We start from the raw sequence: 23919 nt of genomic DNA, 5'->3' as shown, positions 1-23919 counted from the left end.
TTCCATATCAGTGTGCAGAGCTTCGAGAAATCGACGTTCTCCCCTTTTTGAGACTACAGCCACATCATTACCACGTAGGCGTCATGCTTCTCCAAGTAAAGATCGAGACAGAATGACAGAAAAGGAATCATGCAGCAAGTCATCCCACCATTCTCCACCATTTCCTTACCTCCAAAGAATATGCAGAACTATAAGACGTGCTTGGCGCCTACCAGCAAGATCAGCATCAAACAGCGACTCACCCATGACAGGAAAAGAGCCTATGGTTCCGCGCTCGGAAATTAAATAGATAAAGAATACAGCCCTAGCGTGACACTCAACATAAATGACGACTCTAAGGCATTTCTGATTGACAGAGTTGCGACAGTAAACATTATGGGAGAAAGACTATTGTGCCATATCTGCTTCTCGTCGCCATGGTTGTGCCTCGAACATGGCGTTCTCATGCAAATCAGTATAGTGGGATAAAAGAGAATCCATTAATGCAATGAAAACACAGAAGCCAACAAGAAGTGTATTACTCTGTTTATTTCCATACTTTAAGTACCTGTGCCGTTTCCTCCCTTTTACGTCACTTCCTTACAGAAGGCCTCAACTCTACATAACAATGTGGAGGGGGGAAATGCACAAATGGTAAGAAGTACAATTCTACCCTTTTTCTTTTATCCCTCTCGCTTCAAGTCTCTTCCCCACTCTCGCATTCTCTCTCTCCCTCCACGCTGTGTTCACAGCACTAGCTCCTGGTAGGCCACCTCCTGAATTTGCGTTACGAATCAGCTGGGCACACTTCTGGATTTTTTCTCCCACTGACAAACAGGCAGCTCTCATAACTATGTTAATGCTTGGATCCCTTGATGAAAAGGGGAGCATTCTTCCCTCCTCGGCATCCTGTTTTCTTTTGCTAGCCCTCATCATTTATTTCGGCGCTCCATGACATTATATCCATCAGCACGTTAATTCACTGAATACACTTTTTAATGCAGCCTTTTGGATGCATCTTAACCCTTAACCTGTGTTCCATGCTTGCATGCTTTGGGTCGCTGGGGCAGAAAGGGTTGCCTTCATCAATCTGATAGATATTTTTGAAAGTGTGTCTGTCAGCTATAGGAATGAGTGGGGGACTATCTAGAGCGCTACAAAGGGGGGGCTCTACCAGGGGTATCCTTTCACAAGGAATCTAATGGTGTGGTTTCAAGATTCTAAAGGGACGCCCCTGCTGTATAAAAACAAAACAACTGCTTGTCTTGCTCAATTTAAAGTTGCCGAGGTGGCGCCCCTGGTGGATGAAATTTGAATGAATGCTTAGTTTGTTTCAGGAGCAAGCATAACTATTTTGTTTGTCAAACAACCATACCAAAAGCTAACAATGTGCTTAACAAATAACCATAATAAAAGCTAACAATGTGCCAAAAATTGTTACAAGTAATCTGGGGAAATGAATACAAGAAAATCAGGGAAATTAGTCTTATCAGCACCCAAGAAGTACACATCCCCAGTGACAAAAAACCTGTAATTCGATCATCATGCCACACAAGCGACAATCTACTTTTGGAAAGTCGTCTGATGCCTGCTGTAAAGAGGCAGCTGGGGCAGCAGAGGCAGTTTTTCCAAGAGTTTGCACAGGAAAAGAGTGATGGAGGATAATGGGCGATAGTTAGCTGGAGAGGAAGGATCGGGCGAGGGCTTCTTTAAAAGGGGCTGCACAAGAGAGTGCTTAAGGGGGGAGGGGAAGTTCCAGTTGCAAAGGAGTGATAGCAGAAATCGGCCAGGGCTGGAGCAAGGGTGTCAATATAGTCCTTGATTGCTCTGGATGAGCAAGGAAAACCTGCTTTGAGACTTTCATAGATCAGACTTGTCTAGAAACATTGTCGGGGGTGAACAGGGGAAAGGAGGAGAAAGGAGGAGAAGAGACAGCCTCAGATGGGTCAGGAGTGGTAGAGGAGGTGGAAGAGGAGGCATAGGAAGAGAGGGTGGACAGGATGTCCTGAGTTTTAGTAGTGCAATGAGAGGCCAAGGCCGTGCAGAGGGCCTGAGAGGGAACAGGAGAGGTAGAGACTGCAGCAGGGTTGGCCAGCTCCTTGCAGATTTTGAAAAGTTTGCTGAGTTGTTGGATGCCGCAGAGATGCAGTCTTGGATGTAGGCTCTCTTCTTAGAGAGGAAAGAGAATCTGTACTGCCTTTGGAGCAGGCGTCAGGCCAGTTTGTCAGGGGATGTGCCCGAGGCCCTCCACTTTCTCTCTGCCGCCCTACACTTGCATTTAAGGGCGGCGAGGTCGGAATCGTAGCAATAGTTGCACTTGGATTTGGGCTTCGAGCCGATTCTGATGACGGGGGCAAGGACATCCAGAGTGTTAGAGATAGAGTGATGAAGGTTAGAGAGGGCTGTGTCAGAGTGTGAGTCAGCGTCAAAAGCCTCAACTGGCACACACTTAATGAATCAGATGACCGAGAAGGTAGGTGGTAGTGCTGGAGTTGCCTTGACCTGCAGGGAAGAGAGAGAGTTTGGAAGAAAGGAGAAAGTGATCACACCAAGAGAGAGGAGTGGTGAGAAGATTCGAGAAGGGGATGTCTGAGGAGATCAGAACATCCAGGGTGGGCCCTGCAGAGTGAGTCGGGCCAGAAAGAAGAACCGAGAGAGAGAGAATTGCAGAGGTTGCGAAAGAGTCCTTAAGAAGGGCTAGTAGCATCAAGGTGGATGTTCAAGTCTCTGAGGAAAAGTTGAGAGGTAGAGGCAAGGACCGAGGAGGAGAGGTCAGCCCACTCAGAGAGGAAGAAGGCAACCTGGCCAGGCAGCCTGTAGATAGTACCTGCAGTGAGAGAGAAGCCAGGAGAGATGGAGAGCCTACAGTCGAGGCAATACAACATTCATTCTATTACAGTATAAATGCAAAATATTAAGAGTGGAAGCTGTTTTTGTTTATGGATTGGTGGAAAAACTTTGGTGAATTTCAGATTACCTTCTTTGAAACATTTTCCTCTCATGATTTTTGTGTTCCTCTTCCTTAGGTGCGAGAAGGCTCATTTGAGAGAAAGAAAGTTGATGAATTGTGCTGGATGCTCACTGCTAAAAAGTATTGCCCGAAGCCTGGGTGTCAGGTTATTCCAGAGACAGATGCCTTTAGGCTGTGGTGTTTGTTTAACTTCCTGTCGGACGACACATATCCCCTGATTCTGGACCCAGAGGAGGTGAGTCAGAGAAGTATCAAGCCTAAAACTATGTCATCAATGTTTCACCTGATTTTAAATTAATCTGATGCTGTCAAGGTATACTAGCCTTCAGGAGCAGGTCTGGTTTTGTAAATGTACGTTTGCATAAGTAAAGGGCCTGTTTAGCATATTGTTGAGCTTTGAAAATGTTGAAGATTGAAAGGCAACTCTGAGGCAGATGTTGGCCAATACATTCTGGGCTTGCCTTTCAGTGAAGCGGCTGTGGAACAGCTAGGGTGTCGTATGAGAGGCAAGGCCCTCCCTCTTTTACCAAGGGTCCAAAATTCTGCTCCTACCCTCATATCATCCTACCCTGGCAAACCAGTGAATGTTGCGCTAATGTCCTTGCATAAATTGTACGTTCCAAAAATGTCCAGTGCATGCGTTTTAAGCACTGATAGGTTTTGTAAAGTGCATTCAGTGCCTGTCTGCCCTGTCTTCTGTACCAAAACAGATGTGTGTATGAGTAGTGAACTAAGACTAGAAGCAAAGCTGTACAGGCAGATAGCACATTGGAAACAAAGGGGGCTGATAATGGGGCAAGGGGCATTTTTTCTGACTCATTTTTAGTTGGTAAAACCCTAAAACCAGTAGGTGCTGCTATTGAAACAGCCTACACTGGCAGGAGGGCTTGGGCAGTGTGACAAATTGACCCTTTGGTCATCATCACATGGACTTGTATATGGTTTTGAGGACCTGGGACATGTGATTCCCAAGGTGACGTGACCCAGCCGATTTTGGAAAGCCCAACATTCAAAACCTACGACTCCCAGAATTCTCTTATTTGGTAAAAGCAACCCAGATTAGGTCAGTGAGTGCACTATGGATTTGGAAGGAGAAAGACTATTGGGAAACCCTAACGTGGCCCCTGAAGTCACGAATGAGACCACAGAACATGTATCTACCCATTTACCCAGACTCGGATAACAAACCATGAAGAGAGAAATGTAAAGTTACAGATTCAGGGTCATGTAGACAATGGAAAGAACCAGGGGACCCCACCTTTCCAACCGTCAAGCTCCCAACGAGGGCAGTGACGGGGAACTTGCATGCCTCTCCAATCTAATACCCAAACGGACAGAAGGAAGTGCAGCCCTCACCCATACAACCACACCACACCCATGTAGGGATAAATAGCAGAAACATCAACACCAAAACTCATGTAAGGGAATCTGTTTTCTGGACTTTCTACACTCCAAAGGGGGTTCACAGCATACAGAATGGCCTACTAGCCCAGGCAAGAACCAAGTAGACTCCTGTGGAGGTGGAGGGTGCAGCTTTCCAGCAACAGGCAGGGTGATATAACATCAGGTATAGCCCATCCACCAGGGAGTACATTCTGAAAAGAAATTCATGTGACAGCTGACCTATTTGAAGACTTCATCCAGTGTCAAAACTAGAAGAAATCAAAGTAAACTATTGTGCTCAGATAAGTCATGTGAACCCTCCAATCAATCAGGAATGAGCTATTCAACCTAAGCCCTATATGAGGTCCAGCACAGCACTGAAGTGAGCTTAAGAGTGCAGAGCTGGCATGTTGCAGTGTGGTAATTTGGAAGTGGCATGTGAGGAGCGTAGACTGGAAAGGAAGAAGGAATGAGGTGTTTGAGGAGGCAAATCAGGAGGAAGAAGGATGTGACCATGAAGCAGGAGAGAAGGTTGGAGGTGTGCCGAGTAATCAGAGAAAAATTAGTGTTAGGAGGCGATGAAGGTGAAAAAGTATGTGGAGAGGAGGAATACCTACGAAAGTGAGGAGTTGTTTAAGGCAAACCTCCGATGGTGAGGAGTATTGACACGAGATGTGAGGATGTGGAGAAGAGTCAGGAGAAGTACATTTAAAGAGAGGTGAAACCTATTGAGAGAGAAGAGGAGGAGGAGGAGGAGACTGGAGGCAAAGACCGTAGGTGTGTTTTGGAGCAGCAGAATCACCTAACATTGAGAGTTTTGCGTGGAGGATGGGTGCAGGTACAAGCACAGGGGCAAGGCTTCAAAGAGAAGGAGAGCTATGAAAGCAAAGGTCACATAGTGCAGAAAGTGTCCCTTTTGGTAGGAGCCCATTGTTACTCGTCAAGGGGGCAGACAAGTTCAAGGTGTTCAGGACTAGAGCCAAGTCCTGAAGGCAAGGAGACGAAGGTGGTCCTGGAGATGGAAGGATGCAGGATCTCTGAAGGTTGGCGTATGAGTGAGCTGGTGCTAAGATGTAAGGATTGCAGATGGTGCTAGTTCCTGTGGATCCTGTGAAGCTTTTGCCAACCAACTATTTGTGTTCTTGCAAACACTTCTGTCTTGGAACTGGTATTTTGAAAGAAAATAAAACTGAGTTCGAGAAAAATTAAAGCATTTATACTCAATGTCTGTGAATCTCATTGTGTATGTCACTTGTGCTCCAGTCCGGAACAAAGAGAATTATCGTAGAGCTTGCCAGTTTCTTCAACAATGTGGTAAAGATCTGGGAGCAAAGTACAAAACTTGAACGGCAGCCCATCCATTAAGTAAGCATTCATTTAACCATTTCAGTACCCTCCCTCATTGTGACCGTCTGGCATACACAAGCCAAGATGGCTGTTACCCCAACAATATTCTGAAGTCCATATGAAATGAGGACTTGTCGGTAAGTGAAGTAGCAAGTGAGCAGTCAAGCATTGGAACTGCTCTTGTCATTTTGGAATTGTGCTGGGCTGAACACACTATTTCAATATTCTACAGCCTTTGCCTGGGAGTTTACCTGCGGCTCGGCACTCTGCTGAACACAACTTTTTTGGAGTTCTGCCTACGAAAACTGGATGCTGCGCATCAGCAAGTGAGGCAGCAATTGAGCAGTCAAGCAGTGAAACTGCTCTTGCATCGCAAAATTGTGCTTGGCTGAACACACTTTTTCAACGTTCTACAACCTTTGGGAGTTTATCTGTGGGTCAGTAACCCCCATTTAGATAAGGATGGTAATAATTTGAAGGGGAAGATAAATTCCTTTTTCCAAGTAGAGCCGGTGGCTTCGGACTGTGCCATTGGTTTGGAAAATGTCCCTGTGACACGCAACTTTGTTCCTGTCACTCATGATAAAAAGGATCACTGTAATACTATTGACATTGAAAATAACTCGATACTGGAGATGTGTTATTCGTTACAACAAAGTATTGCTTCTGTGGCTGATGTTTCTCCATTATCAAGTGGGATTAATCATAATCAAAACGAGAGAGTGGTCTCTATGGTTCTTGTTACCACACATGTTCTTAATTGCAGAGACTCTGCCTCACCAAATGTATATGTGCATTCTGAAATAACTGAGGTGGCTAATACTACATGAACGGACACTCAAGCTTTCATGGTGACTATTCAATTTGTTAAGAAACTCCTGCTCGAACATTGACAAAATCAACGAAAATGTAAAAGCTACATGAGCTTCAGTCCAGTCATTGAATTGTGAGGCTGATGGAGACGCTAATAAGCAGCCTACTTCTGTGGGGGGGGATGTTAAGTGTACAGTGCCCCCCGATACAGAAGGGTCTCTGATATGCATGTTATCAAGAGCAGAAACGATTCAAACTTAGATCACTTGGTTAATAATGCCTCATCTATTTACATAACGATTAAACAGAGAAGGTTAATCAAAGTGTAGAGGAGGAGTACCAAGTACCCCCGCTCCACCTGCCCTACCTACATTACCTGAAACGTATGAACCAAAATATGTGACATGACGTATACTGAACAGTTAAACCAGAAAAGAGAAGAGAAGAGTGAGGGCTCTGTGCAGTACCCATAAGAATGCCTATACCTAAGAGAATATGGGAGGTAAAGTACCCATTGAGGAAACCATATTTACATCCAAGACAATATGATGGCCATTTGAGCGAGATTCCTGATGAAACAAAGAAACTGGATGACGAGGATGAATGGTGATGTCATACAAAGTTGAATCAACACCCAGATAGAAAGATAACCAGACCAGAGAGGCAGACGATTTATAATGAACAAAGAAGTACCAAGGATAAGTGGCATCTTGGGATCGAGATGAAGAAACTTGTGCCACAAACTTGATGAAGATATTTGGTTAGTTTAAACGTTTACAGATGTAATGAAACGCAAGCAGCAAAGCAATCATGGAGCTAGCCACATGCTTAAATAGATTAGACCGCGGCAAGCGCCGACATATACCTATATACCTCATAGATGCATATGGATTAAGTGAAGAATGAATGTTTCCACTTCGTATAAAGCAGTACTGAACACACAAAGGCCTCAGTTCAGTGTCACAGTTACAAAAAGCTATTGAATTAAACAGAATCCATTTCAGCTAAGGAGTTCACTGAGCCAAGAAAGCCAAGGTCTTATCAAACTAGGAGTTGGCTGACATTAGATACAATTAACGTGAAAGAACAGAAGCTCCTGTTTAGGTAGGTCAAGCAAAAACAAAAGATGTCAGAGGACTATTGGAGAATAAAATCAAATACACCAGTGTCCAGTCATGTGTTGGAAGAAAGTTAGATGAAAGTGAAGATCACACCTATGCACGGAAGCCGGATAGTACCCATACTCCTTAAAAATTCGCAGAGAACAGTACAGACTTGAGGCCAATTTTCAAAGGACTAATTGACACTGGACCATTGAGGTGATGATGGATGATATTTTAATTGGTGGGAAGCTGATATCAAGACAAGCTCACCCGTACCTGGTTGTTCGGTCTGCGTGCTGGTCACGTAGATGTAAATTACTGACGGGGGTTAGTAGCCAACCAATCATAGGGGACCACGCAGTTGAGGGTCCTGTAGTTTGTGCAGCTAATGGGGCATCATACATTTAGTGACGTTCATAGTGACCATTTTGAAGGGAGGGCTTAGTTGCCCCACCTGATGATAATTATCCTATTACCTCTGTTACTCCATACAGGTATAGTACCTATGCTTAGTTATTCACTTAAAACCAATCCCGCTTCCCAATACGTTTCTGTAGTTTTCCACATAGAATGATGTTGGTAATGACGCAGGTCAACATGTCAGCTATGACCACTTATGGGTATAACAACCCAACTTTTTTATGAAGTAGTTGGAGTCAGAGTATCAAGCGATTGCTGATGTTCGTTGTACTCCCTGTTTTAAAAACTTGCATCAAAACAGACAAACGTTTGCCAAACTATTTGTGTCGTCTTGATTATTGATGTATGATTAAAATCTGTATCCCCATCCATCTCCATGGCATTGCTACTCATCTTAAAGGGCTGGAAGCCTCCAGTTCAGAACGAAAAAACTCTAAACGTGTTAAAATAAGTGTACATCCTAATCCTACAAGTGATGAAAAAGATTTGAGTGAAAAGTTGCTACTTGCTTCTGATAATGTAACAAAAAAGCAAGAGAGTAAATCAAAGGAAAAAAGACTACTCGAGAATGCTGGTACTCTGACTAGTTAGTTGGCTAATGGTAATGTATCTCAATCTAATTTAGCACAATATAATGCTTCTGAGACTATTGTGGTGGATCTTGAAGTTAGTAGTATGGTTGACACAGATCATTGTTCTACTCCTAATAGCTCAAATAGAGCTAGGACTTCCCCTGTTATTATTAACCATGTACCTAACATTGATAAAGAGAATGGTGATATTACTAAACCTAAGTTGAACAGTAAACTCTTCACCATTTAGTGGCTGCACCAGACAAGAAGGCTAATAGTTGTGATTTGTTATGTTTACTACAGCAAATTCCACCTTTGCGGGTTCTGTAAACTGGCAGTTTTGATTGTGTGGAGCCCCTGGAGTGCTCTAACTCGTATACACTGTAATATTCCTCAAACAGTGATTATGATACAGGATCATCGTGAAAACCTTTTAAATCTGGGTTATGAACTCGATGTTGAAGCAGATTTACCGGACCCTGATATTGTTGATGATTGCTTGATCTCATTGGGATGGTAAACGGTAACTCGCAGTGTTTCACAGGTAGATGCACAATGTGTGCTGAAGTGGCTGTTCCATTCACTACCTGCTAATTCTACTGTTTGACAATGACATTTCTCTGCTATGACTTGAAAACTCTTTAGTACAGCCATTTATTGAGTCGAAAAGGCTCTTTGAATATTTGTTTAGATAATCAAGTATTTCTTCTTCAGGAAAGTTGGATGGTGTCCAATTTGTATGTAGATGGCTATCATATGTTTCAATCATGTGCCAAGAAGGGAGAAGTTGGTAGACCCTTCAGGGGCTATTGACTGGGGTGAAGCATTCTTTGTCTGTAGACAGGATCAAGATCTCCTCTTGCGATGATATCTTGGCTGTTGAAATCTGAGGAGTCAGCCCTGTGGGCAGCCATTGAAAGCTGATAATTAATATTTATGACCCACCTGGGGGACCCTTAAGGCACTGTATGACACCATTACCGAATTATTGACAGGCTGGATTGTAGGAGGTAATGGTGATCCAATATTTTTGGGAGGAGATTTAAATGCTCACTGTCTGTTATAATGATTGTATTGAAATCGGTATTGTTAAACAAAAGAATTATGAAGCAAAAGATTTCTAATAGATACAGAAAATGATAGGTTGTTTTCCCTAATGAGTGGGATCTGGTCATGTTACATGGACGCACTTTGGGGGACAGTCCCAGGAACAATACCTGCGTGAGTTGTCAGCAAGGATCTAATCCCTCACTTTAATGGGTTGACTGTCTGTAATAATGTTTTCAGTGATCATGCAACTTTATCCTGCTACCGTTCTTCTCTAGGTGTAAGTGGTCAAACAATTGAAAGGTAAGGAGATGTGGATGTCAATCATGCCAGTAGTCGTATCAAATGGTCTTATAAGAAGGTTCAGAAAGCATGTAAACTTATTAGTGAATATGGGGAGAAAACGCGTTTGAGTATCTGTAACAACTAAGTGCAGAGGAGATCGATGCTTGGTTGATCAATTTCATGGACGGAACTGCCCTATCTGAAGCAAATTGTCATTCATGATGCAAACAAACCCTCTGAATTTGATAGAGACCTTAGGGATGCCAACAGGGATATGCGTTAGGATATACGATCTGCCAAGATACTAATTATTACCCTATGGTACGAGTGAGCATTATAAAAACATTTTAAAATGGATCTTGCAATTGGGTCAAGTGGGGGCGTATTTCTTGTTGAAACACACAATAGCAGAAGATTGCAGAGTTAAATGGACGCGATGAGCGGAATTTGGCAACTTCTTGGAACTGCAAATGGAAAGGAAAGTGAGTTGGTGACCAATCCTATAAATGAAGCCCAGTGAGGGAATATATCGAACCAAATTATCAGCTTGATAAATACCAAGCTAAGGCACCAGTGGTGCCTAATGGCTTCACTAATGTTGTTTTTGAAAGTGAACCTGAGGTCTAGTATAGGATTTTGTAAATTCTATTTAGGAAAGTTATAGCTGTTGGAAATATACCCAAGACATGGAGGAAGTCTTTCTTAGTCCCTATTTTCAAATGGGGATTGCGCAATGAAACGTTGAATTATGGACTATTATCAATGTTAGACATCACAGGTAAGGTGTTTGCCTTGTTTATTCTGGACAAACTACATAGATGGTCTAAAATCAGCATACAGATTTTGAAAAAAGTTCCAAACTGGTTTTAGAGAGGCTTTGGCCCCAGTCATATTGTAAGTCTAATTTAAAGGCTGATTGGTAGGGCTAAAAGCAGGGATTCTCCTGTGTTATATGCCCTATTCGTCGACTTTCGAGCTGCTTTCGACTCTGTCGACAGTGAGAAACTGTGGCAAAAATTTGCATCATTTGGTTGTCCGGGGCATATCTTGCATTTTTTCAAATTGTTTTATAATTAAATGGTTCTATGTGATATGGTCGAGGTTTTTGTGTCGAATCTGATTCCAGTGAGTTGTTTTTCTCTTTCCTTTTTTAAATTTGGCGCAAATATGAGGGGGGACCCACCACAACCTTCCGATCTTCCCCTTTCTCTATTATCCCGATTACCCACCCCACAACACATATTTGCAGCCAAATTCATCTAATCATAGAATTCTGCTGCAATGTAATATCCCTATACCGATGAAACCAGTGTTCAGATTAGACTTGCTAGTAGGGGTGGCATTTCCGGCCCTGTAAGGACTAATAAAGAAGTTTAGCAGGGGTGTGTTTTGGCACCCCTACTTTTTAACCTATACTTGGCAGACTTACCATTATGCCTTGGGCCCATTTCAAATTGTCCCCCAAGGTCACTTCGTCTCTCTTGGTCTGCATTTCCTATGCAGACGATCTTGTGATATTTGATTACACTTTTTCTGGTTCGACTAGAACCACTAGTGAATTGTGGAGATATGCTGATGAGAACAATCTACTAATCAACAGGGAGGAGACAAAGATTATTTACCTGCAAAATGGTTAAAAGACTGATGTTCACACTCCCTGAGGGTGATCTAGATTATGATTGTTACAAATACTTGGATGTTGCCATTGACATTAGTCATAATTATGTGGATTGTATCACTTTAAAGAAAAAGAAGAGCCGCACAATTTACTTTGTTAGTGACACATTTTGCTAAACAGACAGCTAGTTTTAGTTTAGATGGAATTCTCTGCCCATATAAGTAATGTTTTTGTGCTGCAGTTTTCTATGGCTTGGATGATCTTACTTCAAAGATCTTGCTTGGCTCCAACTGATAGAGGGAAACGTTTGGAAAACTATTTTGGGTCTGCCACCTTGCGTAACAATGTCAATCCTGAGATTATAATTTGGATTAATTTCTTTGGAGACCAAAGCTTGCATTAAACATAGGGTTATTTTTATTAAAGTCATGACCAAACCTATGTTATTTATTTATTTTAATTCATATTAGGCGCTACATTCCCATGGGCCTCAGAGTGCAAAAAAAAGAGAGAGAGAGAAACAAAGAAGAACCAAAATAATCTTCCAGGAATGCGGGGGGTGCATTCAAAGCTAGTCAGCAGAGTTAAAAGTAGTGTTTTAATACTCCTCTTAAACATTGTCAGCATCTGTGATGATCTAGAAGAAGATGACAATGCGTTCCACTCCAGTGGTGCATGGAATTCAAAGTTTGTGTCGCCAAATCTTCTCAGACGAAACAGAGGTTTATTCAAGTGAAAATGTTCAGTGAAACACAACGCCCGACCTGGTTGTTTTAACGAGAGCCTCTTAATGAGCTATAGAGGGGCAACCAAATTCTGATATTTACAAGTAAGAGACAGAATCTTGTGCTTGTTTCTTTGCTTGACTGGCAGCCAGTGCAATTCTTTCCTAATTGCAGTGATGTGGTCACTCCTAGAAAAGTCCAAAAATTGCCCTCTCAGCGCTGCTCTGAGTAATCTGAAGGTGATGAAGGTTTCCTGTGATGAACCAGTGAGTAAACTGTTGCAATAGTCTAGTTGAAAATTGACCAATGCACTCGCCAATAATCTATTCTTTATGGAGAGGTAAGGCCTAATCTGGTGGAGTAGTTTGATCACTTGTCCACATGATGATCATATCTGTGAAACATATTGCTTCATTAATAGATCAGTGTCAAAAATTACACCCAGTGTTTTTACCGACTTACTCCGAGAGATCAAACTATCAGAAATCGGAAACTGGGTATACTGAGTGCTGACATTCTTTAATCGTGACCCACAGACCATAATGAGAAGCTTGGTCTTCTCATTGTGAAGTGCCAATGAGTTAATCGCCATCCAGGCCTGGATTTCTGGAAAGATTCACTGCAGTATCATCATCTGGGTAGTTAACAGTCAATTCAAATGAGACCTGGGTGTTGTCTACATAATTTTCATATTGGACACTGAGTCCATCTAAGAGATCAAGTAATGGCTTTATATAGATATTAAACAACAAACAGCAGAGGGGATAGACACGAACCCTGTGGTACTCCACATGTCAGAAGAATAGGGGCCACCTTAGCATTTTTAGCAGCCACTCTAGAGATTCTAGGGCCCAAAAATGATGCAATCCATTGAGAGGCTTTTTCTGAGCAATTGGCAATAGTCTTCAATCTTTCATGTAGCAGAATATGATAAATGTGATCAAACGCCACAGAGACATCTAATAACATTAGTGCTGGATAAGCCTTCTAGATAATCCCTATAATGTTGGATTTAAGGTCCAGGAGAGCCGTCTCTGTTCCGTGTTGGGTTCTAAAATCAAATTGGTCAGGATTACGGATTTTATATTCTTCGGTAAACTTCTGGAATTGCAGGTATGCCACTTTGTCCATAATCTTCATCAAAAAGGGCACATTGGTGATTGGCCGATAATTCATGGCTCCTGCTGGGTCAAGAGTATTCTTTTTTAAGGGATGAGTTACCCAAACATCCTTCATGGAAGCGGGCACAATGCCTTCCTCAAATGATGCATTAATGCTCTTGGTGATCCAAGGGATCAGGACATCTAAGGAGCCTTTCAAAATATCGGCAGGACATGAATCCCCAAGACATGATGTGGACTTCAGGTTGGTAACAATCTCAAGAACCTCCATTTCTGAACAACTATGGAAGTCAAATTTTGGGAGAGTTATAGGATGGTCCGAGGTAGTAACATTTATTCTATCCAGGTACTTTGTTAGTTACAAGGCTGGCCGGTTGATTTGCAATGGTTAACTGATGCCTAATAATTTTAATTGAAAATTCCTCCTGTATAGATTGACACCACATGGAGTCTTTAATGACTTTGGCAAATGGAGAAGGATGGCTCTCAAACTCTAAGTTTAGGAGCCAGGCGGTGTGGCTAGGCAGCCATGCTGTAGGACGGGATCTTGGTAGCTCCTGTGATCCGACATCCATCATATCCTGAATAGTGTGATATATGCAGGCTTTGGTGCCTGTGACTGCAGCGCCGAAACAGGTGAACTAAGTGAGCACCAATAGACGTTCACAGAGGAATGGTGGCTCCCCACAAAAAGATTGCCAGGTTCCCGAAGTCCGGAACCCGACCTAGTGAAAGGGACAAAATGGCGGCATGTAACCAAGGGGACTTGGCAGAGCGACGGCGCCAGGGGCAGGAAAGTGCTTAATCCTCAGAGCATGGTGAGTGCTGACGAAGCGGCGAGCCAGCATCAAGCCAGTAAATAGAGGTGCAGTCCAGCGAGCCGTTCAATGTTACAGTGCCTGTTGCAGCACAGGCACAGCGAGCCGCACTGAAGCTTGTGGGCTGGTGGAACCTGGAGGTCTACCATATGAAGTTGAGGAAGACAGTGAAACAAAGGCTCTAGTCGGGTAAGCCACACGTGCACAATTGCAGGCAACACCAAGTAGTACACACTCCAATGAATGTTTGCGTTGGTAATCTGACCCCCCACCCATGACACTCATGGGGGGTACATAAGACTCCCACAGTGGACCGTTGAGGAAAGAACAGCAGCAGATACGCACGACTGTTGCGGCGGGCAACGGGAGAACTGGTAGCAGTGTGCGAACACGCAGCAGACTGGAGGCTAAAAATTAAAGGCCCTTGATTATGCAACATTATACAAGCTGCATCTGTCCAGAGAGTAACTATGAGGAAGCTGGAAGCACCAGGTGGATCTGCTGAGGAGTGTGGAGTAGGGGCGGACAAGGAGATGTGTGACAAGCGGCTGGTGCCTGCGAGTTGTAGCAAAATGAGTTGAATGGCGCGAGACTTGTGAAAGTGCCAGCTGATGTAATTGATCATCAACTTGTATTGGTGATGGAACCTGGAAAAAAGAAATGGGTGCATGTCCCAGCTGACAAGTGTTATTTACGTGAGTGATGTGCCTCACTGATATTTCCTTTTTCTGAAATTTTGTTTTAGATCCCGAGTGTGTTGAGGGCCTGTGTGTGGAATGTTGGAGTCCATTCGGGACGGTCTGAGTTCATGTACGAGGATATGACAGACTTCTCTATTCTTCAAGTGGAGCAGGGCATCTGGATGAAGACTGATGCTCTGCCCGTTACCTATGCCCCGTTGCGTCTTTTGCTGCCTATCGGATTGCATTCAGGAAACGGCATGAACACAAACATAAAGTACTGCATTTATCTCCTCCTGGAATTACAGCTTCTTTTTCCCATCATGGATATTCAGCATTGGTTAGACAACCCGAAAATGTTTGGGTCTTTTTGGGCCAACGAGATCTGAACATTTTGCATTTCTGTTTGACAGATGTACACAGCTCTGCGGATTTGATTTCTACTTGTTTGGGGGCGATTCCAACGCCTATGCTAATTTTGAAAAATCTATTTGGTATTCTACACAATGATTCTATGGTACAGCATTTGGATATCCAAAGTTCATTTTCTGTGTATGAATACTGCAGGTTCTGCGATGACACTATTCACAAATGGAAGAACATGACTTGCATTATGATACCTGATATTGCTCCTGCTGACGACGTCGGTTACCGCATGACGTGTGATCTTCTATCAAAAAGTCTCAACAATTGAAATTTGATAAACGCGTCAAAGGAACTGATTTTGAGAACCGACTATGTACTAGATCTGTAAAAAGTGTATGCTGATGTTTCAAACAATATGATATGCAATTTTACAATTGTCACTGCTAGCCACCTGAACCATGTAAAGCTTCCACCTGGTTGGTTATTTTCTTGTGGTAATTTTACTTATTCTTACATTCCTTCTAATATTTCAGGTGGCTCATGCAGTTTAACATGGTTTAGTTTAATGATGTATACATTGAAACCTGCTATTACACGTTCTGTACGTGCCGCTTCATATAGTACTTTAACACCAGATTGTAATTCTGAAGTGCACTTGCTTTCTGAAGCTGAAGTAATAGCCTTGGCTGTTTCTATTATTGGAGTTTGGGGTTTAGCTGGTGGTGGTTACAAAACCATGATTAAACTTGCCTGTTTAGTAGTTAAAGGGCTTAATGAAACCTCACAAGCATTAACAGAATTGTTATTAGACAGTAGACATTTTAGGAAGGCTATTTTGCAGAACAGAGCAGCTGTGGATTATTTGTTTCTGAAACATAATTTGAAGCAATGGAAGGTATGTGTTGGTTTGACCTGAGTGATCATTCCCGCTCTATTGAGAAGCATATTAAACATATTAAAGGCCTTGTAGCACAAGTAACGCAAGATCGATACGAACATTGGTGGGACTACTTATTATCATGGATTCCTGAAGCACTACGTTCTGCTCTCTTTTGGCTTTTTGTAATTGCTATAGTTTTAATTGTTCTTTGCTGTTGTGCTTCATGTATTTCTAATATATGGAGAATGATGTGTAGATTTTGCACTTCTTCTGAACGACCTCCTGGGTATGGAAGTTGAGTGTTCAAGGGGTTGAGTGTAATGTTAGTGTGAAAAATGCGAGCCAGAATAACATGGCGTCGATGCAGCCATTTTGAGCACTCATCTCTCATTACAGTAATAGTCTGCGTTTCTGCGGGCCTCGCAGAATGAGCAAGCAGCAGGGAAAACAGAGCAAGGTCACGTAAACATTATTCGAGTGGACTAACTGCGGAGAATAATTTGTTTATTGTCCATTGAAGGACTAATACGAAAAAATCGAGTTGGAGTACACTGCAGGCGCATGATAAGAGGTCTGGTAATGCATTTGTGAGAGAGGGGCGCTGGGTTTTTTCACTTTTAACTGGAGTTTTCCACCCTCTGTCCCTTCGACTTGTGATCTGCTCTTCAGCCAAGAGCAGAACGCAATTGGGAAGGGTGGGGGAATGCCCCCATAAAGGAGAGGGCATTACGGAGAGAGTTAGTTGGACGTTGAAACCCCTGGTGATGTAGTCTCGCTGAAAGGGAGGACACTCCGCTTTAGACCCTGTTGGACGTAATGATCTCTTTGTCTACCTGCTGAGAGACTAAGCAGTGTTGCTGGTGGCCAAGATGAAGTTTTCTTCGGCCTCTTTTCTAATGGTGAAGTTACCTATATTCTTATTTCTATATATATATTTACTTGTATATATTTATTGGCATTTATATAGTTACATGGTATAAATAAAGGGCCTATAATGAGCCGTTTTTTAACCTCATATGATGTATGTGTGTGTTTTATTTCTGCTAGTCCGAGTCCAATTACATATGTTTTGCGAAAGGGGCCGGGGAGACGTGCAAGTGTTTAATGCTTTCCACTTAGGGCCAAAAAGACACAAAACAGGGAGACACAAAGGGAGGTAGGCCTGTAGGTACTACAGATCAAGAGAGGAATTGCAAACAATCTCCCGGCAATTGACATTTGTAGGTGGTGACAGCTTAAAGACAAACAGGAGAGGTGGTACACAAAAGGGAGACAGGAGCAAGCAAGTATTGATAGAGTTTGCTGAATATAAAGATAGTCATATACAAGAAGGTCCAGACAAACCGTGTCCAGTTTATCTCAGCAATAACATCTGACACTTGACCATCAAATGGCCAAAATGCCCTTCACTTCGCCTCTATAGTTAAAATAAGAACATGGATATAGACCTCAGAGCTCTGAGTGTTGTGATAAGTAAAGTAAAGCAATGAAAGTGGGAGGCCAATCTAGTTAAGCAGGCACCTTTTCTTGTCAATCAAGGCCTCCCGTGCCTGGAAGAAAAGCATGTATGTATTTCTGTAGCACTAAGTTGTCTGTAGCATGGACATTGTGCTGGTGGAAAACTTGACAAAACCCACAATAAATCAAGAAATAAAACCCAAAGTCAATTAATTAAAAAAAGACAATTTACAAGTAACCCCAAGGAAATATGGCAATTCGCTAAACAAAACAGGCCTGCAGGCAGCAATTTGAAGACGTGTGGCGTAGGTCAAGGATATGTGGGGTAATGGCATACCACAGCGACCCTTTGATTGAGTGGCAAATGGCAGCCACGCTGTGGAGAAAGTCGAAACTAACTCGGCGACAGAGAATAATCAGAAGTTCAATCAATCAACTGTGCACCACCAAAATAAAACAGCAATGGCGTGCTGACACTGAACTCCTAATAATCAACGAAGGACATGTCCCTCGAAATCTGCGCACAATCCTATCCAATGATGCCACCAACCAAGGACCAAAAGCGTGGTACCTGTGGCAATAATGAATTACCAACTCACTCAATCTGCGGGCATTGACATGGCCCCTATTTTTGTGAACACCTGCACCAGACTGTGAAAGTAAACAAATACAGCAGTGGAGAGAGAATGTTAAAAAGAACAAGACCAATCCTGTCGGCTGCAATCCTGGAAACGGCAGCCCACAGGAATGCACAACAATCAATCTGATAAGGTACCCTTAATAGCCACCCAGTGGCAAATGCATCGCAACCTGGAGGCCATGTGACAACACACTTGGACCCCACCAATATCTAGTCACGAACTGTGTTTGTGACAGCACACATATACCACAGGCTCAGTGACTCTCAACCCATTTACTTAGTAGACAACATCATATCTCACAAGGTCCAAAATCCAAAATCGTCGGTGACCGCACACAGCCCCTTTCCTAAATCACAAGAAAATGCATTCAGTATCTAAACATAATCTTCAAACGTTGTGAGCAGCAAAACAACTGCAACATAAACAGTTAAACCTAACATCACCAATTTATAATCCAAACAGCCAGTGCACCAAGTGATACCAAAGTTACCAGTATTACAACACTTCCTTTATTCTTCAACAGAACATTACAAATAAAAAGAAAGTACATTACACAATAGATTAGTTGTTTGTCAGAAAGCCCCTTTAAAATAAAACAACACTTCTCCTGCTTTCTGTAGTCCAGAGCTTGACTTTATCTTTGTTTTATCTTTGTCGAGAACATTTGGGAAAACATTAAACACTGAGCATTAAACATTTGGCTACAATGTTGAGCTGTGCCAGCACTTGCCATCTTCGGATCGTGCTGTACTGCTACAGGGAACAGGGGGTCATGGGCAAATGCAGGGGCACTGCTCCGGTATGCTATACTATGGGACACTATCTGTTTCTCTATTTGCCTGCCATAAACTGTAAACAAACTTGTAATACTCTTTATCTCTCAGTAAATGGCTAATCAAAAATAACAAATCCTTATGCGCAAGATAGCTTGCTGCACTCAATCTTTACATTTTATCTCTAAACAGAAGCCAGCATCTAACACCTAGAAGCCCACAACAGACAGACCGCAGACAGACGGACACGAGTAATGCGCTTTGGAGAGCTGAAACTCTCTGCTGTGCTGCTATTATGTACAATTACTCAGCACAAAACATCAGGGTGTGTAAGGAGCGAGAGAGAAAAAAAAAGAAGACCTGGCAAAACAACTTTAGTCACAATAACATGCAATGCCTAGAAAATAAAGTGTCATAAGCAGAAGGTTGATATTTACCACTCCTTCTGAAGAAAATCAAAACAGGTTCACTGTAATGCTCTGCGACAGAATGTCCAGAGGCCACTTCCCAATCACACCACCGAGTTTGGCATCTTTGCAGATAACAGGTGTGCCAATGCTTCTTAACTGCACCCTCAATATGATGAGGATCTAATGTAGTCTGCTGGCGGTGATGGTCGATGCCAGCCCCCAGAAAAACTCCTGCACAGACCTGACCAGAGATCTTGGCACCGTTTCGGTGGTGTACAAGATAAGGCCCCCTCGGCCAGCCTCAGTTTACAGCAACTAAGGAGATCAGACAGCCGGGTGGTAAATCAAGCTTCATGTATTTATATCGCAAATACACAGCATACAGAGTGATCAGCAGGGAAAAACAGCATGCAAGTGTTAGGGCAGCCAGCACAAAGAGCTCTCTCCCACCCTCCTGCAGGTTTATACAGCATATCATAGTCAAATACTAATATGTTTCTGTACTATCACAATGGGTGTATTACTTGGGACGACATTAGACAGTTGGCAAGAACTGTCAACATCTTCCTTGTGATATAGAATGAGCGGAAGGGAAGGTCCTACGTGTCCTCTGCCCTAGGAGGGGTTTGGGCCTGTCTGGGGTGTCATGTAGAGCAGGCCCAGGGAGGCTGGGGGAGGTGACATGGAGTCCTAACTGTATGGGAGAGCCTAACAGCACAGCATAGCAAAGCATAGTATTGCATAGAAATCCTGCATATCATAGTATAGCATAGTAATCCTGCATAGCATAGCAATCCTGCCACAACACCTCTTAGCTGGGGACATTTAAAATGTAGATTCTTTAAAGAAAAATCCAAAATGTGGATCCCCACTTTAATATGAACATTTATCGTTGCTTCTAATTTTTATATTCTTTTTCATGGTTTCACCAACAAGTATAATTGAACATTGCAGAACTTGCCGCAGGGATTGTGTCCAAATAATTTTGTTTTTGTAAATCACATTCATTTTCACATGCTCATAACTTTCCTAATTAAGGCATGTTTTCTTTGGAGGAAATGTTTGTGAATCAAAAAATGCACATTTTGCGAGACTGCATAGTCCTTCATTGTACCTGTTGAACTATATGCGTATAATTGTAAAGCTTTCCTAATAGGCCTCTCATTGTTACAGTGAACACATTAACCCTTCACCTGTCTTTGTGTTTTCTCCCCTTCTTTCCCTATCAAAGGTTGCCTACCTGCTTAAGAAACTGATAGAAGCCTCTGGTCTGGAGTGGCATCAGGGAGACCTGGATGACTACCTTTCCCAGAAGAACCCCTCTCTCTGCAATGGTCTCTCCGTATGGCAGTTCCTGGAGATGATGGAGTCCGAGACATTCTTTCCCTGCTCTTACAGGGGTGCACTAAGCTTAGCAATCGACCATGTGTATCAGGAAATCTATCTGGGCATGATCAAAAAGGTTTGTACAAAACTTAGGTGTCTGTGAAATCCCACTGCAAACAGTCAGGGAGAGAAGGAGGACATTGTGTGATACTGACCACATTTATAGAGTGCTACACTTCAGGGTGCCTCAGTGTGTGAATACATAGGCAAAGTCCTAGCAGAGGCACAAAGAGCAAGACAAAAAGCCCCCAGAAGTGCAGATTTAAAATTTCTTAAAGCCACAACAGGAGGACAAAAGGCAAATAAAGGGCACACATATGGGTGCCTAAAAAAGAACAAGCACTAAGTGGTAAAACCTCTGCATAGAGAGTTGTTTTGTTTTCAACTGGAATACAATTTTTATTTTGTCAGCACAGGGCCACTTATTCACTCAAATATGAGAGTAGATGGCTTCCTTGTTTAGATTTTAAATTATAAAATCATGCTTTTGCTGAGCTGTCGGAAAAATATTGAAGTGGCTGCAAGTACTGCATAAGTATTTGAAAAAAGTTGATTGTACAAGAGTTCTGAGTATGGATTGGGGGTAAGGCAAGACAAGTGTGGGATACTGCACGTACTGCCTTATGCATGCCTCCACCATTATCCTATAGTAGAACACAAACCATTATTTGGATGTCATCAAGCACCAATCTAGAATGCTTGGTTTAGAGGGTATGGACCTGAGCATATCATCTTCACAATTACTGTGTTGCTTATTGTAAACTTTTCCAAGAATGATGGTGTTCCTTTTTCTCCATAATAATGACTGATTATAAACCAACGTTTGTTCGTAGTTCATTATTTGCCTTTCTCCAACATAATCTACCCATTTTCTGTCTCATTCACACATAGGGTTACCTCTGGAAGAAAGGACTGTCTCGCCGTAATTGGAATGAACGTTGGTTCGTCCTAAAGCCGCCTCATCTCAGTTACTATACGGGTGAAGACTTGAAGGACAAAAAAGGGGAGATGCTCCTGAGCCTGGACTGCGTGACGGTGGTAAGAGGAACAGCTAACATTTCTTTTTTTTTAATAAGCAAACATTACATATTGCACAGATTCAAAAGGACAACAAAACAAAAAGGATATCCCTTATCTCCTAGTATAGCCAATACGTAACTGCATGACCTCGACTGTAGGCAATCCTCCAGTTATGGGTTATGACCGCATATTTCTCTGTTATTCACTTAATTTCTTTGCCTTTAGTTTCTCTAGAATTGCACAGTCCTTAAACTCCCTCAACCATAGCTGTAAATGTAATGGTTCCAGGATTTTCCATATACTTGGATTTCAAAGTCTAGTGTAGCTCCATGCCCGATTTTGGCACTGCAAGTGAGGGCTACCTGCTTGTCCCTGCGGGAAATAAAGATGCAGACACCAGGGTGGAGAACAAAATATTGTATTTAATGTTCATATGTTGTGTGTTTGTGCTTGATTGTGTAGACTTGCCTATGTCTTGTGGAGTGAACCATCCAGCTCCATCTTGGGGACAATGGACAGTGCCTCCCCTGCCCAGGAGTCGACTTGGCTGGGAAAATAACTTTGAAAAAGAGTGACAGTTGAAGAAAAACTGTTAACAGCAAGAAAGGAAGCAGGAGGCCAAGACTAACAGCTCCCCTGGGGGCCATGGCCTTGAGCGCCCACCCCAGAGCTAGGAACACCTCTATAACCCGGCTGCATATGCCAGGTGCAGCCCAGTATCAACCGCTGGCACGAGCTGCGTCACCGGAGCAGCTGGGCCTCCATGGGACCTGTGAAGTTGTTGGCCCACCCAGGGACCGGACTCGGTGGGCCCAGTCATAAAGAACCAGGGATGCATCTGTGAGGAAGCCCAGGGAGAAAATAAGGACAGCCCTACCTGAGCCGAGTGTCTAGGGCTACTTGGACCAGGCAGCACAGCTGTGACCCATGTCAGGGACAGTTAAGTCTGCACTGTGAAGGGAAATTCCGGGCCCCAGTGAAGAACAAAGCTCTGGTGCACCTACAGAGCCTGAGGAGTTTTGCAGGCCCAACCCTTGTACGGCACAGGCACAGAGTGGCCAGGGGGTGGGCCCTGCAAGGAAAATGTGTGCCGGTGCACTGAGGCTGACCTCCACATAGCAATGGGTACGCTTCCTGAAGGAACGGCTACAGTGAGGGTGGTGGTGGCCCTGCAGGGCGTGGGTTCAACAGAAACATGAGTCTAGAAACTTGAGTGCATCCTGGGGCACAACAGTGAACATGGTGGCCCCACATGGCATAAGGGGTCACCCTAGGAGTTTTGTAGTGTGGGCCAAATGCTATAATTTGGTGATGCCAAAGTGGTGGACAGGCCATCAAGTAGGGGTTGATCCTGCCCCTACAGCAACTGTACTCAATGAGAAGAAGGTACTCTAAAGGTACCTAGGTGCGGCTGACTGAAGAACCCACATTTTTAGAGATTGGGTTAGTTATGGGTTTTAGGGTGTAGAAATGTATTCAAGTAGAGGTACTCTGGCATGAGGTAAGAAAGGGAATTGGCAGCCTGCCAAATACCACCTAAGGAGACAGAACCGCACATTGGGACCATCTTGTGGCCCTTCTCTGCAGTGGGTGGTGCCAGGTTGATAGTAGGGGTGTGGCCCATCAGTTCCACCCTAAGGGTCTGCCTTTGGCTACTCTCAGGGTGAGTGTGCCAACATGTCAGATCCCTCAGAGGGAGATCATGCCAGAGGGACAATGAGTAGAAATACTATAATGGTTAGAGTTGGTAAAGTTTAGTATTGTATGGTAAAGTAAACAATGGTCCCTGTTAGACCCCTTAAAAAATCCACCTTGGTGTTGGTCAACATTTGGGAAAAAGGTAGAAACTCATAGCATAGCTCATCTCTTGTTAATTTAACATCTTTTATGGCAGCTTTCTGATAACCCCTTCTTGTCCATCTGGTCTGAAGGGTGCAGTGGTTCCAGTGGGGTCTGTTCCTTGCTTGGAATGTGTGCCGGACCATGGACACAAACAGAAGGGCCTAGAATAGGAAAAGTAGATTCTATAAACATCACGTTCATGAATGCTTTATTACCTGAGAAATTTCCTCCCATTGCCATTCCCTGTAGGGGCACTTTTAT

The 23919-nt window shown here is 43.2% G+C and overlaps 1 protein-coding gene across 3 annotated transcripts in view; it reads left to right on the top strand.

Moving 5' to 3' along the window:
- Positions 1 to 23919, top strand: part of CCDC91 (coiled-coil domain containing 91) — a 735207-nt gene that overhangs the window by 177059 nt on the left and 534229 nt on the right. For all 3 annotated transcript variants that reach the window (XR_011281774.1, XM_069628511.1, XM_069628510.1), the window contains exons 3-5: positions 3006 to 3185; positions 20642 to 20872; positions 21688 to 21834. Coding sequence is in view for 2 of the 3 variants with exons in the window: in XM_069628511.1 (XP_069484612.1) it covers positions 3006 to 3185; positions 20642 to 20872; positions 21688 to 21834 (558 nt within the window). In the remaining variant the exon portion in view is untranslated. The remainder of the gene's footprint in view (positions 1 to 3005; positions 3186 to 20641; positions 20873 to 21687; positions 21835 to 23919) is intronic.

This window comes from Ambystoma mexicanum, chromosome 12, assembly GCF_040938575.1.
Source record: "Ambystoma mexicanum isolate Mex_15411 chromosome 12, UKY_AmexF1_1, whole genome shotgun sequence".
NCBI lineage: Eukaryota > Metazoa > Chordata > Amphibia > Caudata > Ambystomatidae > Ambystoma > Ambystoma mexicanum.
The sequence above is the reverse complement of the archived record's forward strand: the minus strand, read 5'-3'. Positions and strand labels throughout refer to the sequence as shown.